The sequence below is a fragment of the Polypterus senegalus genome, chromosome 10 (assembly GCF_016835505.1).
Source record: "Polypterus senegalus isolate Bchr_013 chromosome 10, ASM1683550v1, whole genome shotgun sequence".
Taxonomy (NCBI): Eukaryota; Metazoa; Chordata; class Cladistia; order Polypteriformes; family Polypteridae; genus Polypterus; species Polypterus senegalus.
The window spans coordinates 12,193,912-12,212,799 of record NC_053163.1 but is presented as its reverse complement, the minus strand read 5'-3'; the positions used below and the strand labels follow the sequence as shown (position 1 = coordinate 12,212,799).

The 18,888-nt window shown below is 37.9% G+C and overlaps 1 protein-coding gene across 1 annotated transcript; it reads left to right on the top strand.

The window, feature by feature from the left end:
- The first annotated feature begins 7,280 nt into the window (after nt 1-7,280).
- LOC120536739 lies at nt 7,281-16,766 on the top strand. The gene is made up of 7 exons (XM_039765208.1): nt 7,281-7,517; nt 7,629-7,780; nt 9,895-9,947; nt 12,633-12,962; nt 13,938-14,267; nt 14,733-14,821; nt 16,684-16,766. The coding sequence occupies exons 2-7, from the start codon at nt 7,770-7,772 to the stop codon at nt 16,741-16,743; spliced, it is 873 nt and encodes a 290-aa protein (XP_039621142.1). The 5' UTR covers nt 7,281-7,517; nt 7,629-7,769; the 3' UTR covers nt 16,744-16,766.
- Nucleotides 16,767-18,888: the final 2,122 nt, after the last annotated feature.

Sequence of the window (18,888 nt, the reverse complement as noted above, 5' to 3'; positions counted from 1 at the left end):
AGTATTAAGTTATGGTTTCTCATTTGTTGTATTTCTCTGGTGGACTCAGCTCTCATCTACTTGAGACTTGAATAAATTACAGCTCAATGGTTGTTACATCATTCATGGAAACTACTTAATGAAACAAGACCTCTTGAGATGTTCTGACAAAATAACTCTAGAAGACATCTCTCCAAAGTAGTAAACAATGTAAGCATTACAAGACATGGTTCTCCAGAACTGGGTGTAGCACTAGATCAAGGGAGCTGATGAGAAACTTGCACTGATTCTCGTGTTGTGAATCTTTACATAATGTGTGCTTTTAATAAAGTTATCAGTGGTGCTTTGTGAACATTTGGAAGCAGACAAGCAGTAACTGTCAGTTGTTTTACTGTGTGTTATCATCAGTACATGTATTATTGTGTGTTAATTCTGTAAGCTGTTCCTGGCTCGCCACGCACTGCCATCAGACTTTTCTGTTTCAGCAGTGATGAAATCCATGCTATTGTACCCTGCAAACAAACAGTGAACATGATGTTCCAATTCATTACCGAGTGAAGAGGGATGACATCCGAAAAGCATTTTTGATTGCATTGTGCAAGTTTGTTAAGATCTTTGTCGACACTGGTGAGAACACCACTCTCAGGGGAAAAATCTGAGAAGCAAGAGGTGAAAAATCATGTCTCCATTTTACTTCTTTCTGATCTCATTGTTTTCTAGGGGAAACCAAAAAGATTTTGAGGAGATCTCTTTTTTGATACTTCATTTCATATGGTAATGTAGCTAGAACTTAATTGAAGGAATTTATTGAAGGAGAACTCATTTAAAGTAAACCTTTTCACTTGGTTATACATTTCTTTGATTTCTTTTTTTTACATTTTCTCTTGTTTGCGGGAACTCTAGAGCTTCTTTATGATGCTCATCATTGTGAAGATGTAAAGGCTTGATTGAGTGCTTCCTACTTTTGTTAAAGCTTTACCAGCCCTCTCAACGAGATCTGCTGGTAGGTCAAAACCTTAGGTTACCTCAAGTTTTAATACACTGAAGAATGTTCTCTTTTCGTTCTACTGTATGTAAACTCTGCTGCCTCAAAAACCCTAAAAACTGTCCATTCGCCAGGCAATGTGAAGTCATCCTCTAGTGTCTTAACTTCACATTCATTTCTCTGAAGTCAGGATTGTCTAAGCAGCTTCTCTCAGAGTCGCTGAAGTTACACTGAATTTAATGATCTCTTGTCAACATCACTCTTCAGATGTTTCAGACAAGAATGGTACATTTGGTTGCTGTTCCTTGTTGTAAGTTTTTTCTTATTTATTTTATTTAAAAATGAATATTACTGCTTTGGATCCTACTGCATGTGTAATTGTAAATACTTCAATATGGCATTTGAGAAAAAGAAAGAAATGATGATATAATAACAAAAAATAAATAATCATAATAATGTTATTGTTAATGTTATTGTGGTGCCATTTTGAAAGAGATTTTTATTGAGGGTGCTGCCATTTCACACTTACTTGTTACGGTCGTGGCTATTTTATGCTATCTTGTCAACATCACTCTTCAGATGTTTCAGACAAGAATGGTACATTTGGTTGCTGTTCCTTGTTGTAAGTTTTTTCTTATTTATTTTATTTAAAAATGAATATTACTGCTTTGGATCCTACTGCATGTGTAATTGTAAATACTTCAATATGGCATTTGTTTTATCCATATGAAAATCACTTCAATAAAGACTTTTTTTAAATCAACAAGTCTGGACCCTCCTATTCATAATAATTTAGCTAACAATAACGTGATGTTACATTTAAAATAGGGTGGGTGCGGCAATTTTTACTTTCTCGCATATGAGGTATAGGGAAAGTATTGTAATCGCCCAATAGATTCGATGTCGAGATTTTGATGAGTCTTGACGTTTTAGACCTCTCTGACTCTCTTGTATACAAAGTATAGGGAAAGTATTTGTAATCCTCCAAAAATTCAGTTTCGAGATTTTGATAATCTTGACGTTTAAGATGTCCCTGAGTCCAAAAACACCCTCATTGGAATTATGACTGTGTGTCTGTGTGTGTGTAAACACGATAACTCGAGTACGCTTTCACTTCGGGCAACCGAATTTTGCATACAAGTAATAGGAACAAAACAGATTTGTATCCACTTTTGGGCTATTTACACTAACCGGAAGTGTTATTTTACCTTTTATTCTTGCAGCTGTAGAGTCTGATTTATTCATCTTTACTTTTGTAATAATTGTTCAATATATTATTAATTTGATTAGATTTTTTATTGATGGTTCTTTAATGTACATGATATAAAAATATAATCATTGTCTTGAGGTTTACTCCTCAAATACCCATCCCCATATCTGAGTTTACAAGAAAGTCTAGGGGAGACCACTCCCGATTTTTTAAATTAAAGATTGCTTGAAGATGAATAATCTTAATAAAGTGGCTGCCATTACTTTTAGAGCCCCTCATGGATTATGACTTTGGAGTCACTGTATGGATCCTTTTACTTATCTAAATAAACAAAGATTCTTTCTGGAACCTTCATGTGAACGGGCCTTTTGGGAGCCAAAAAATGTTCCCCTCTGACATCACTCTGAAGAACCACTCTGGCCTCTTTGTTATTAAGAGTGTATAAGATAGATAGGATTTATAAATAAACAGGACTCTTAAACCAAGAAAAAGACTAAAGTTAAATGGCAGAATGCCCAATGTCTAAACCCAAAATGCAATCTTTACTTGTAATCAAAACCAGAATTGAATTAAATTATTGAAGACTTCAAACACACAACCGCACTTAAGTGTTTTTTATCCTTTTAAAATCCGTAATCTTGGACAAATATGGGACTCAAAAGTCTGAAGTTTACAACCCATAACCTGTGATGTTACAAATTAATGACTGCTGAAACAAAACAACAAAAACCACGAATAATCAAACTTGGTATTGGAAAGGATGCAAAATTATTATAATGAATTTAAATGAATGAGGTACAAAAAAATAGCTTAATCAGACCCAAAAAATTTACAAAATGAGAAAAAGAAAGAAATGATGATATAATAACAAAAAATAAATAATCATAATAATGTTATTGTTAATGTTATTGTGGTGCCATTTTGAAAGAGATTTTTATTGAGGGTGCTGCCATTTCACACTTACTTGTTACTGTCGTGGCTATTTTATTTATAATGGTGCTGTCTGTTGCCAAACATGTGACTGACAGTGTTGTGACATGTGATGTGATTGCTATGAAACAAGGTGATGTGGTAACCGATGTCCCATCTTACGACTTCATTTGTGTAAGCAAAAGCTTTTCTTCTTAAGCAAACGTTTTTCAGTACATTACCCTGTGATCTCTACTTGCTAGTAAACACAATGTTTTCTATTCATATATAAAAATCTGAAATTTCGATACAACTTTCTTGAAAATGAATTTATTAAGATTGCATGTTTACTTAAAATATTTAGTCACAAATAATTTTTTCATTAACAGGATGCCTCACGGGCGGCACGGTGGAGCAGTGGTAGCACTGCTGCCTCGCATTTAGGAGACCCGGGTTCGCTTCCCGGGTCCTCCCTGCATGGAGTTTGCATGATCTCCCTGTATCTGCATGGGTTTCCTCCCACAGTCCAAAGACATGCAGGTTAGGTGGACTGGCAATTCTACATTGGCCCTAGTGTGTGTGGGTGTGTTTGTGTGTGTCCTGCGGTGGGTTGGCACCCTGCCCGGGATTGGTTCCTGCCTTGTGCCCTGTGTTGGCTGGGATTGCCTCCAGCAGACCCCCGTGACCCTGTGTTCGGATTCAGCAGGATGGATGGATGGATGCCTCACTTTGAGTTAATCTGTTCCTAAAAATCTCTTTGTAAGTTGAGTTTTTGTAGAGCACATTGACCTAAAAGAAAAAGCAATAAAAGGCAATACACTCAGGTAACAAAAAAACGAATACATTTTAAAAATGCTTAAATTAAAACAAAGAAAAAACAAAAGTGGAAACTTCAAAGTAGTCCTGACCTGCTGTTTCACACTGGGAAAGAAATATTAGATTTAATGTGGACACCACAGGTTTAGGCCAGACAGTCGTGACCATAAGTGAGTTTTAAACTTTATATTCATTGTCTAAAACATTATGCTCTATCTTTTGCATATGAAGCACCTTGGGGAGCTGCAACGTTTATTCATTAATACAAATACTATTGTTGTATAACCTAAAAACTGCTCCAGGGTTGCTGTACGATGGCTTACCCTGCACTGTGACCCCCAAAGGTCATACGAAAATCACCTCTGGGATTAACAAAGCATATTGAATCAATCCTGTTATCTTATTGTTCCTACGGTATTTGTATCTTGAGTGCAAACATTAGTCCAGTAGAGGTCAGTGTTTCATCACGTACCAATGCACCAGTTTCGAGGGGCCACTTTACATTACGTCTATGAACTGCAGTATGAAATCCAAATGAATTTGAGACACCCTGGCTAGGAATCAAGTGAGGGTTACAAGCATTCAGTGGCAGCGGTGCTTCTCTTTCAACCACTGCATAACCTTAAATTTGTATTTCAATGCAAATTATTATATAAAATATTAATATACAGTAAGTCAGTACAGCCTGAAATCCAGCATAAACAGATAAGCTTGTCATACTAATTATAACTGCATATGAATAACTGTTATAAACACTGGGACATTCCCATTCATTCCATGATTGTTTTTATTCTAAGCTGCCTTGAATAAAGGTGTCTGCTTAATAATAATAATAATAATAATAATAATAATAATAATAATACTGCGGTGGGTTGGCACCCTGCCCGGGATTGGTTCCTGCCTTGTGCCCTGTGTTGGCTGGGATTGGCTCCAGCAGACCCCCGTGACCCTGTATTCGGATTCAGCAGGTTAGAAAATGGATGGATGGATGGATGGATGGATAATAATAATAATAATAATAATAATAATAATAATAATAATAATAATAATAATACAAGTTAATTAATAATAATAATAATAATAAGAAGAAGAAGAAGAAGAAGAAGAAGAAGAAGAAGAATACAGGTTTATAAGGTCATTATTGTATAAAACAAATTGCAAAAAGTTATTCTACAAACTGTCAAAATTTGATTCACATACAAATCCTCGAAATACAGCATTACAGGTACATTTTAATGATTTGTTTAGTTTTTCATTTGTTTCATTTATTCTATTTAGACTGACTTAACTTTTTTCACTAATACAATTCAATAAGATGAGGTCAAGAAGAAGGTGGTGCAGTGATAGCGCTGCTTCCTCACAGTAAGGAGATCAGGGTTTACACACCCACACGTTTTTACTTCGTGGAGCTTACAGGTTCTCCCCATGTCCACATGGGTTCCTCCCACATTTGAGAGATTTGTAGGTTAGGTAGACCTGTGATGTTAACTAATACCGTGTGTGTGTGTGTGTGTGTGTGTGTGTGTGTGTGTGTGTGTGTGTGTGTGTGCTCACCCTGGATGGATCGATACCCAGTCCAGGGTTTGTTACTGCCTTGCGCCCTGTAGTTGCTTGGATAACAGAATGTATGGTCAAGAAGAGGAGTCCTGCTGTTGAACAGCTTGCAAAAATAACAATGACCACAACCATCTTAATTCTTACGACTGAAGCTATTTAACAAAATGGCAGATTGAGTCCAATACTTTCTGAGAGACCTATGCATACATTAAAAGAGGAAGTTAATTCTGTGTTTCATTTTCAGGTTATTGAACTTTTGTCGAGAGCGTTCCCATGGTTTTAGTGCCAACAGAAGATAATTCTGTCTGCTAGGTCAGGGCACTTTCTAAATTTAACTGTTACCCTTTGCCCTGCGTTGATTAATCGTCATAAAGACTTGGGGTTACTTCTGATATAAGCACATTATACTAAGACAGAGGGTTACTGACTTAGGGTTTGACACTCTCTTTTTCAGCTTTGTGTCAGACCTTTGCGGCATATAATACACCAAGATATTAAATTGATGCTGGACCTATTCAGATTTATCTTGATAATAATATTATCTGAACTATAAATCTGAGAAAAATATCAGATTAATTATGTGGACTGTGCATGGATTCCAATGCCCGGTGTAGTGATGGGGACACAACGCTGTTAACATGGCATTGTTCTTCGGATGACACATAAAATTGAGGTCCTTACTCTCGGTGGTCATAAAAGGTCCCTGAGCATCTTTAGTAAAGAGCTGGTAGCCTTATGTCCTGGCTAAATGAACCACCATGGCCTCGTCATTCCGGCCTTCTAATCATCTCCTGTCTCTAATGGTCTCTCTCTCTCACTCTTTCTCACCCCTTCACCAACTAACAGCTAATATGTGGTAAGCATACTGATGCAAAAATGGCTGTTGTCACATCATTCAGGTTGATGGTACACATTAGTGGTGGTTGAACTGGGTACTCACTTACTAGGAAAAGTGCTATATAAATGGAAAGAATTATTATTATTATTATTATTATTTAATGATTCCAGGGATGCTTTAACACAATCTGAGGTGCAGTATGTCAGGATCATTAGAAAGACATAAAGGTGTAAAAGTTCTTGTGCTTTACAATGACTGACCTTGTTCTCTGATCCCCAAACGTCATGCAAAAAAACAAATTTCCCTTTGGAGATTAATAAAGTATGTCAAAAAAAAAAATCAGGAGATGGATTAAAGTGTAAAGGGGCAAGACAAAATGATAGACCTTCACAATTGGACTTACTGTTTATTTTTGAGAAATTACATGCATAGGATTTGTCAAGTTTCCTTGGGCAGAATGGCCTGTCCTCATCAATTTGTTTCTAATGTTTGAAAGCAGAATGTCACAATTTTCAAAACAATAATGGTTATGTTTTCCATTCTGTGCTCTTCTGATGTCTTTATCCAATATTGGTCACTTTTACTGTATCTCCACGGTTACAAATGCCGGTTCTTTAATGGCACTTTATGGTTCTTTATAGGGTTGTGTGGTTCCTTGTAGAACCATCGCTTGACAAAGCGCCATTTCATTCTGGGAAGCTTTCTAAGGATATGAAATTTGTTCTTTGTGCTTTGAAAGAATAGAAACATTTCATGAATGGTAGGCTACCTAGCAGGATACTAACAGAAAACCTGGAGTTAGCCTGTGTGATTAGAGGCAGTGAGCGTGTTTTTAAAATCAGGACTTCTTGGTATTTCACAAATCTGTTACCATCTAGTCATGGTTATTTACCATATGGGGCCTGTTACAGATCTAATTAGATAAAGAGTTATTTCTGGAAATTTCATGCTGCTCTGAATGTTTTTTCCCACGAGGAAGCACCATCTATATCAGTAGTAAAGCGTCAAAAACAGGAACTTACTTTTTACACTTCTGCCCATAAATGAGAATCTGTTTACTTTTACTTGTCTATCAGACATAATTGTAGCTTGTGCCGAACTGTATCTCCCTTTTTAAATCTCTACTTTACAATCTTCAGTCAAAGCAAACCTTAGTACGGGGAGTTGTCTCTGCTCACATGAAGTAACAAGTAGCAGAACATGGACAACTGGATCAAAGGATGGTAAGGAAGAGAGAATATTACAAAAGAAAGTGAGAAAATATTGGGCAACCCATGTCCTAACCGACACCTTCTTAATGTTTGAGTAGTACATTTTATGTTTCCTTATTTTAGAGATCATCTGTTGTGCGTCTAAGAATTTAAACAAACTTTCAGATAAATAACGGAGACTGAGGACCATTTAGGAGGAGCGTTGACTGTGTTCAGCACCACTTGGACATTTTATGAAGAAATCAGATTATTAACTTATTACAAATGGGATTCAGGTAAGGTCTGTGAACCACTGTTGTTGTATTATATGTTGTGAGGATAGATAGATAGATAGATAGATAGATAGATAGATAGATAGATAGATAGATAGAGATATAGATAGATAGATAGATAGATAGATAGATAGATAGATAGATAGATAGATAGATAGATAGATAGATAGATGTGAAAGGCACTATATAGGACAGATAGATAGATAGATAGATAGATAGATAGATAGATAGATAGATAAAATTGTATATTCTTATTCGTTACAGTTTCACAGCACAGGATATCAGTCATTGGCACAGTTTATTGGTGCAGTATGTTACATGTAAAAGTCTGATAAGAAGTGTGCACAACCAGCTCAATACCGACCAGCACACAGAGAACAAGACCTCCTTGGCTGCTGCGAGACTACTTACACGTGTTTTCCAAAAAAAAATCGAATAATAATTCACTCCAAACAAAATTTGTAGGCTATTTTTTAAGTAGATTTGAAGAAAATGTGCATTTCTGGTGGGATGTAATCTGTACTAAAGTGATATGCCTGTGTTGTTACTACCTGTTGTTACAAAGTTTTACTCTCAAATCATACAGTTTTGTCACAATCAGTTTCTGAGACATAAAGCTTTTAAAGGAAAAAAATGTTATTTTACACTTTTAAAAAGTCTAAAGCATGGTGGTGCAGTGGGTAGCACTGCTGCCTCGCAGTTAGGAAACCCGGGTTCGCTTCCTGGGTCCACCCTGCGTGGAGTTTGCATGTTCTCCCCGTGTCTGTGTGGGTTTCCTCCCTCAGTCCAAAGACATGCAGGTTAGGTGGATTAGCAATCCTAAATTGTCCCTAGTGTGTGCTGTGTGTGTGTGCCCTGCGGTGGGCTGGCGCCCTGCCCGCGGTTTGTTTCCTGCCTTGCACTCTGGGTTGGCTGGGATTGGCTCCAGCAGACCCCCTGTGACCCTGTAGAGCGGGTTGGATAATGGATGGATTTATATATATATATATATATATATATATATATATATATATATATATATATATATATATATATATATATATATATATATATATATATAGTTAGATTTAAAAAATGATAAATGACACCTATGGGTGTTTTAAGTAGAATCTTTACTTACAAAAAGTGGTTGTTACGCCTCTTAAAAATGTGTCAGATGCAGAACTTTTGTTGACTCCTTTAAGGCAGGCTTTGTCTTCTTTCCACCTTTGCTTAGCTGTTACCTGGTCAAGGCACTGGATGGATCAACTCAAACGTGAATATTTTTGTAAAATACATTTAAACAACAGCTTTCTCTCTTCTGGATAATAATGAGTCACCATTCTAACTTCTAAATATCCCACAGTCCAACGATGTGCATGCAGGTTTGGTGAACTGGCAACACTACATTGTGTGTTTGCCCTGCAATGGACTGGCGCCGACTGGTGCAGGGTTTGTTCCTGCCTTGTGCCCTGTGCTAGCTGGGATGGGTTTCAGCATCCATGTTCAGGAATAAGGGGGTTAGAAAATGACTGACTGACCATCTTAGACAAATATCATCATCATCATCATCGTCACATTATACCATCACTTCGCTTCTGTTAGCTCTGCTCACAGAGGCTAAACAGAGGAACTTCAGTCACTGACACCATCTTGGCGAGCAGCTGCACGGTCAAACTCTAACAACCCCTTCAGCCTTAACCCCTTGTTGCCTAAATTTATTTACAATTATTTCAAAAAACAAATTATTTGTGTTTTTGCTGTCAAGCAGATGCTAAATTAAGTGGAGATTGTTAATTTGAATATAGCACGCAAGCAAACAATAAGCTGGTACGTGTTTTGGACAATTTCTCGAAATTAGCAGACAAAATCCACGTGCATGGCCATGCCAACACTCTTTGCTTCCATCAGGTGGATGTAGTTTCCACTATGACTGCTTGATGGCATGACTGGCGCTTACGATATGACCCTTGGTACGTATCGAATACGTGTTAACTGGCATTGACCAGATGCATACACCACCTCGGCTATGCATTCAGGCCAGAAGCGGTTTGAATCAATTTCGCAACAATCGTCTACAAGGAGTTAACTGTAAAAAAAAAAAAATCACATTAACTCCAGCCATTTTAATTTTGCAGAAAGACAATCTGGTTACTTGTTGGTCTTCTCTTCAGCGCTCCCACCCAGATCAGTAAGTGGATGAAGTTTTTCTTTTATATTATGACATTTGTCTTTTTACTATGATGTATTTGAATAAGAATTAGCCGCACTGTCAATATTTTGATCTAAATGGGAAGGTCATGTTGAACTCCACTGAGGTGACCATTCTGACCTGCTCTAGAAAAATGACATTTGATTAACTGTATAATTAAATGGATAAAAAAAATCATGTTTTCACTAACACTTCTGAAAAATGCCATATCGGACATGTGAAGGCTAAATACTTTAATGAAGAGGTCTATGAATCAAAGAGCACTGTTATAAAATTAAATATTTTACTGGTGTATTCTTGTTTGGTTATGGTGTTTAAATTAACTGTAACTTAACAGTAAGGTAAAAAAATACTGTAGCTTAATTATGAAAAATTATGCTGAATTAACTGTATATATTTAAATGGTAAAAATAAAAAAATAACTGTTAAAGGTATGCTTTAAATGGATACATATTTAGACTCATAATGACACAATTAATATAAAATGTTATATATCTCTCTATTATAAAAAAAAAAATCTTGGAAGTTTGGAAGGAGATGAGACATGATTTTCTCAGTTTTCTCCCTTACATGTCCCGCGAGACGAGTCTTTGTGCCAAGAGATTTAACCAGAGTAGATGACAAATTAGAACATTATAAAAATTCAAAAACGTTGGCACGATACACAGGCAGAGCAGGTTAGAAATAATGAAAGTACGATCATTCGAAAGTCTCAAGAAAATTATAGTGAAGATCACATTAGCGCAAACAAACGGAAATTATTACTCGGTGAAATAACGGAACAGCGAAAAGAGATCAAATATATTTAAACTTCAAGTCGGAGACTTGTAGATCCTCTAATTTGTGTTGCCATCAGGGAAAAAAAGCAGTGTTTCTTCCCAATGAAGAGGCGTATCCGCGCAGTGGCAGTTCCAGACCAAATTTACCAGGGGGCCAGGGCGAGGCCAGTGTTTTTTCATGGGGGCACAGAACATCACCGTAAGTAATTAATTAAAATTTTATCTCTTCAGCAAAGGGTCCATAACAAGGGCCAGGGCCAGTTCTACAGGGGCACTGGCCCCTGAGCTACTGTTTGTATGAAAATGTGCTATATAAATAAATGTTGTTGTTGTTGTTGTTGTTGTTGTTGCCCCCCCGTCTAAAACCGCCTATGTATCCACAAGAATTAAAAGATTTGTTGTTTGGTAAAAGTGAAATCCCACGAGAGAAATCATTTCTCAGTTGTGTGAATGCTATTATTGTCGGACACATTTCTTGTGAGAGAGAGAGAGAAAGAAACGATATTCACTCACTGGCAGTTATATGTTGTGTTGTCACGATGTAATTCCAAACAAAGAATCAAAACTCAATGCGATATTGATGGAAAGGTAAAAGCGAAAAAAGAGATCGAATATATGGACATAGGTGGTATGACAGAAGTATGAAGATATTGTTTGGGCCAGAGATTTGTAGATCGTCTAATTGGTGTTGCCATCAGGGAAAAGTAGTGTTTCTTCCCAATGAAGAGGAGTATCTTGTGAAAATTAAAAGTTTTGTTGTTTGGTGAAAGTGAAATCCACATACGTGAGCGGCAGAGACGTGAAGTGCCTGGTGCATAGCGTAGGCAGGGGGGTTGGCAAGCGAAGCGAGCAGTGGGCAATATGAGATTGAATATATATGGACATAGGTGATATGACAGAACTGCACCATGTGATATGCAGATCACGCGGCCCGGCAGCAGCAGCAATCCAGCAGCTGATTGAGCAAAGAGGAGGTAAAAAAAACTGCATGTGTTTCCCTAATATCACCGTTTAAGAGGGGGTTTCGTAGGAGCGACCGCGTCTCCTTGGGATGCGTTCAGCCCCCCTTTTCACAACGTGAGCAGCAGAGGCAGGGGGTGTTGGCAAGTGAAGCGAGTAATATGAAAATATTGTAGAATCCGTGTTTTCTCTAACATTTCTGAAAATATTTATTAAAATAACACAAAATGTGAATGCTAAACACTATTATGTAATTTAATGGATAGGTCTATGAATGAAAGAGCACTGTTATAAAAAAAAGATTTTAATGATTTTGCTTCTGATTGGTTTTGATGATTAAACTAACTTAATTAAATTTTAGTAAAAAATAATTTAATAATTAAAATAATTTAATTTCAACTATTTTTAATTAAATTAACGGGAAACAAAACTAAAGTATAGCTTAATTATTGTTGAATGAGAAACAACAGAAAGTCAGACGGTGGAGAGCACATAAGATAAGATAAGGACAAGGCCGAGATTTTATAAATTCTGATGTACAGGAGGTGGACCAGGAGACCTCGGATTTATTGGGTCTGTGTGTTAACATATCGGCAGCGATTCTGTACGGTGTGGAAACAAATCTCCAGGGAGAAAAATAAAAGCAAAAAAATCCAATAGTAGTGAATGAAAATGAAGAAGGGAGTCAACTATATGAAGGTCTTTTACAAAGAAAATGTATGATAAAGCAGCAACTTCTGTCAATCAATTGATTGATTGATCCTTCAATCCATCAAACGATAAATCAATCAGTCCATCGATGGTCTACAAAAGCTGCAAAAGGTCTACCATAGGAAGCACCTTGAAAAGCGTTAGGATGATTATCGTGTTCTTTTCCTTGAATTATGAAGAAAACTCAACGTGTTTTACTTTGTTTGAATTTAAGCCCCACTTGAACAGCAATGCCAGGCACAGCAGTCCGCCTGCCTCGATGACAGCTTTGTGCTGCAGTGTAACATCCCAGAGCTGCGTGGTAGGAAGGCGATGTACGTCTCCTGGAAGAAACAGGACAGAAAGTTAGTAGAGTACTCCAGAGGTGAGCGCGGCTCGAAGACATCTGGGTGGACCGGGTATCGCCTGAATCCAGGACGCTTTGGTCTGGGAGACATCTCCCTGAGCATCAGCAAGGTGAATGACTCGGACGCCGGAAGCTACCAATACAACGTGGAAACCGACAAAGGGAGATACCAGGGAAACATCGAGCTCCATGTGTGTAGTGAGTGTTTCTGTCTCTTTTAGTACTGCATTGCCTTTGCTATTTTAAGGTTGACAACTGAAAGTTGGTTACCAATTTGACTTGCATGAATGTGCTCTCAGGTGGTATTGTATCTCATTTTGGCCTTCTGCAACCCTGCAGAGCAAGCAGAGTTTGGAAAATTAATAATATAATATAATATAATATATTTTAAAATAAATATAATATAATATAATATAATATAATATAATATAATATAATATAATATAATATAATATAATATAATACAACTGACTCACTCATCACAAAATCTCCTGAATCATAAGGTCTTGAGACTTGAAATTTGGAATGTAGGTTACCCTTGGCCCATAGGTGCTCACTAAGAAACAGTTTTAAAAATTTCATGGTCCAAGCGCGAAAGCTCTTATAGTTTTGTAGACCCGTTTATAGGTCTGTTTGCTTTTCACATGAGAACTACTTAATGGATTTAGATCAGGTTTTTTCTATGATTTACTTGAACGTTCCGTTGATTTTGCTTGCCGTACCGATTTATTAGCGCAAATCCGAGAGAGACTCATCAGGCTGCGAGGAGGGGGGCGGGGCCCTCCTCTCTCACGCGCCTGCATCGGGGCGTAACCTTAACTCCGCTTAGCTAGCAAATGAGAGAACTACTTAAACGGATTTAGATCAGGTTTTTTTATGGAATTTGCTTGAGCATTCTGATTGATTTTACGAGTTCTCTCATTGCGCTAAGAATCATAGTTCACTTGCAGGATCGATATATTCACGCTAATCCGAGACAGAGGCTGCGGGAGGGGGAAGCGTGATGTCAGGTGTAAAGAGCTGGGCGTGGCCCTCCTCTCTGGCCTGTTTCACTAATACGCGGGCAAAGCCGCGGGGGATGGCTAATATAATATAATATAATATAGATTTTGAATGACAATGTACTATGAGTCTTTCTGCTCGCTTTTACACTTTTATGTTTTTCAAATGCAGTGAACTTAGTAGTAGAATGTAAACAGCGGCATACCGCTGAAGAGAAAGGAAACGCCATCATCACATGTCAGACTGGAAATCTCTGTGGAGAAAAGCTGATCAACGTAACTTGGACTAAAGACAACATGATCCTTGCAGAATACTACATGCAGGACATGCAATGGCTAGTCAGCGAGTCGCTCCGATTCAGACTTCCAGGGGACTTTTTCAGAGATGGCAACGTTTCCCTACTCATCAGCAACGTGCAAGAAGAAGATCAGGGGACCTATCGCTATTCTGTTGGCACTGCAGATGCATATACGCAGGGGGAAGTGAAGCTCGAAGTGTACTGTAAGTCTTTTTATTTTCTACTTTTACAATGCCTCTAAAAAGTATTCAACCCCTTGGAGGTTTTCACATTTTCCGGTTCTACATTATTATGCAATTTTGTCAGCCATGACGGCCTCAAGTGTGCTCAGGTCTTTTTGTCTATAAGCTTTGCACATCTGATTAAGCTCAGTCAGCTGCCATGTTGATCGCAAATAAACAGCGCAAACACATTAAAGAAAATAAGTAAAGTAAAATGATGAGGTCCATACTAATGTTGATGGTTATATTGTAATATAACATGAATGGTAAGTTTAATAATGATTGACACAGTTTATGAATGAAGGAGCTGCATGTCAGATGACAAACCTACGTAACCTACCTCTCTGTTCAAATAAACTGGGAATAAAACTGTCCCCATCTTTTTATTAACCTCCTGTAGCATCACATCATCTTATAGTTTATTTATTATGTTCTTTTCTTTTTCAGTCAAAGTCAGCTACTTGTGGTGGCTTTTGATCTTAATGATGGTGACTGTGTTGGTGCTGGGGATTATCATTCGTAAAGCTTGCAAGAAGGTAAAGTACGAATGAAATGGTCAGCCATGTGAGGGCTCAGCTCCTTTACGATACACACTGAGAACGGCGGCCATCACAAGTCTGGAGGACAATCAGTACATTCAAGTGTATTGTGTAACTTTGTGACTTAAATCAGACCTCTGTTCACGATAGATAGATAGATAGATAGATAGATAGATAGATAGATAGATAGATAGATAGATAGATAGATAATTAATCCCCAAGGGGAAATTCACATACTTCAGCAGAAGTATACTGTTAAAAACAATATTAATTAAAGAATGATAAAAACACCTTGCAAGTTAAAAAATGCAAGGTGGAGAGTGCAAGGCAGATATAATAGACAATAAGATGAAGCACTAGATTATCTCGCATTTTTTTATTATTAACTCACATAATATAAACTCAGATATTCCTCAAAGACAGTGAAAGAAGAATACAGGGTCTGTTTGGGCCAACTGCACTTTTGGACAGTAACTTCACCATCCCTGCTATTGACTGCAATTATGACAGGTTAAGAAATTAGACTAGTTAAGAAATAAGTGATTTTATTTCAGCGATCCTCTTATTTAAGAGGCCTTCAGGACAATCTTTAAGTCCTTTAAGTCAATTTAATATACAATTCACATTGACTGGCTAGCCAATAGATAGATAGATAGATAGATAGATAGATAGATAGATAGATAGATAGATAGATAGATAGATAATTGTAGTATAGTAGACAGGATAGATAGATACTACAATTATCTATCTATCTAATTGCAGTATAGTAGGCAAGATAGATCGATAGATCGATAGATAATTGTAGTGTCTATCTATCTGTTTATCTGTGTTTGTCCCAAAGGGGAAATCTTAAACTTTATGAAAGCTTAAGAAACATACTATAACAAACTATGACCCCTGAAACACACACATGAACCTTTGGCTTGGACGGTGAGAGAGCTGATACCAACAGGCTTGTAAGAAGTGGTCAGATATGCCCGGTTGTGTCACAGGTTTACATTTAAAGACATTTTCATGTGGAAATAACATGTCCAGTTTGTTGTGTCCACAAATGGAACATGCTGATTGACTTTTGTTCCTTCCAAAGATCCCCTGGTCGAAGTCACGATGAATGAGTGTTGGTAACAGAGTGAATCACTTCTGTTGCAGATTTAATAAACGTTACCCAGGATGATATACCTTATCTCCCTCGGCAGCAATGCAGGCAAATTCAGTCAGTGTTTCAATGTCTGTATAACACATTTTAGTTCTACTTGTAATGTGTGTGCTGTTTTCACTTCGCTCATTCCCATAGATATCCAGTTCCCCACCTTCCCTTTCCACATCTGATTGTGTCAAATGCAACCCATCCAGCATTAAAATAGCTTCTGAAATAAGAAGTTGCAGCTGTTTCACCAGAGTACTCAAACGTGCTGTGCTTACCATGAGATGTGACAATTCACTCAAATTATTTAAAAGCGATCAAACGTTCCTCTGTATATCAAGGCAGGTCAGATCGGAAACTTTTCCACTTTACTTTTATCCTCATTTCAGATCTTCGCCTTTGTCATCTTTAGTTAAGCCGCCAATCTAATAAGGTGTAACATTGCTCCTTAGGTGGCAGTGAGCGCAGTGCTCCAGATGAGTACGGGAACATTTAATACGTCCCACCTTACGTTCCTCAGAGTCTCTTACATTGTGATTATCATAAAATAAAATGGTGCCAGTCAATATGACACAAGGATAAAATTAATAATAATAGCAAAGATGACCTACACAGTTCACCGTGATGACAATCAGGACATGGTGCTTCAATTTTCTTTTTCTTGGGTTAATTTCAGTCTTGCTAATTGTTGTTCTTTTTCGTTAAATCCCTCCAGATTGAAAAAAGTCTAATAACAAACCAGATGGAAAGACTAGCAGAATTGTCTGGAGAATGATGGTTTATGAATAAATAAATACATACAATAAAATAAAATACAATGTCTGATCTGTTTCTGTGTTTTCATTGGGAATCAGACATTAGAAGGGCATGAAGAGAGGACTGTGAAAATAGGAATCTCAAGAAAAGTTCAATATCTATAAAGTCTTCTTCTCGAACATCCAGGAGAAGTCATATATTTGCACAAAGTCGATCTTCTCTGAGCAAAGATTACAAGATGGTTGGACACTACAGGGCTGGTGTAGGCCCTCAGTTCCAGGGAACATGACTTGAAAGACTGGAGTTAAGTCGGAGCAGATGCTCAAAATTCCTACTCTGGTTGTCGCTTGGCACTGCTCAGTATACAAGATAATTCAGGATGACAAACGTCATCCTTATTGTCACCAAATGAGTTAAAAGGCCAAATGAAACTGGACAATTAACAGTAAAGACCAAGAGATGAGGAAGCCAAAGAGGATATCAAGGAATAATCATTGGATCAGAGGAAAGGGTCAGAATTTGGAAGTCAAAAAACAAATTTTCTCAAAAATCTTGGGTCAGGAGAACAAAGCGAAAGTCCAAATCATATCCAGAAATTCATTTCTTAACAATAACATTGAGATAACCAAGGTACTTATTTTAGACAGCAATCTGGGCATAGGAGACTTTATCACACACGTCTTGTTAGGTTCAGCTGCTTTATTTAACTTTTTCTGATATGTCTTTGGGATTTTATCAAATGTTCATTGTGTAGAACACAACTTTCAAATTCAAGGAATCTTTTTCTGAAACTTGTTTTAGACTTCATCATGTTAAACAGTTTTGTCATTTTACCTTGATGTTATTTTGTAACCCAGCCACAGAAAATGCACAAACCGTTGTTTTTCTTCATGCCGGTCCCAAGCCTGGATAAATGGGGAAGGTTACGTCAGGAAGGGCATCCGGGGTGAAATTTTGCCAAATCAACATGCGGACAACGATACAGATTTCCATATCAGATCGGTCGAGGCCTGTGTTAAGAAAGACCATCACCAGTACTGTTAGCGGACATTGGGCTACTGTTGGCTGAAGAGGGGGAAGGTAAAAAGAGCGGAACTGATGGTAGGAACTTTGAATGTTGGCAGAATGACTGATAAGGGGAAAGAGTTAGCTGATATGATGGAGAGAAGGAAGGTTTATATGTTGTGCGTGCAACAGACTAAATGGAAGGGGAGTAAGGACAGATGGACATGGCTGCGGTGAATACGTATTTTAAGGAGAGGGAGGAACACAGGGTGACATACAAGAGTGAAGGAAGATGCACACAGGTAGATTACATCCTATGCAGGAGGGTCAATCTGAAGGAGAAGAAAAACTGCAAAGTGGTGGCAGGGGAAAGTGTAGTTAGGCAGCATAGGATGGTGGTCTGTAGGATGACATTGGAGATCAGGAGGAGGAGGAAGAGAGTGAGGGGCAGAACCAACAATCAAATGGTAGAAGTTGAAAAAGACTGCAAGGTTGAGTTCAGGAAGAAGGTGAGACAGGTACTGGGTCGCAGTGAAGAGTTTCCAGACAGTTGAGCAGCTACAGCAAAAGTAAAAAGGGTGACAGCAAGAAGGGTGCTTGGTGTGGCATCTGGACAGAGGAAGGAGGAAAACGAAACCTGGTGGTGGAACGGGGAAGTACAGGAGAGTATACCGAGGAAGAAGATGACGTGGGGTAGTCAGAGAGATGCAGAAAGTAGACAAGAGTATAAGGAGGTAAGGTGTAAGGTGAAGAGGGAGGTGCCGAAGGCTAAAGAAAAGGAGTATGGTGAGTTGTATGAGAGGTTGGACACTAAGGAGGGAGAAAAGGATCTGTGTGCTACAGAGAGGGGCCAAGCTGGGAAAGATGTGCAGCAGGTTAGGGTGATAAAGGATAAAGATGGAAACGTACTCACAAACGAGGAGAGTGTGTTTAGGAGATAGAAAGAGTACTTTGAGAGGCTAATGAATGAAGAGAATGAGAGAGAAAGAGGGTTGGATGATGTTGAGATAGTGAATCAGTAAGTGCAACATATTAGTAAGGAGGAAATAAGGACAACGATGAAGAGGATGAGGAACAGAAAGGCTGTTGGGCCAGATGACATACCTATGGAAGCATGGAGGTGTCTAGGAGAGATGGCCCTGGGGTTTTTAACCAGATT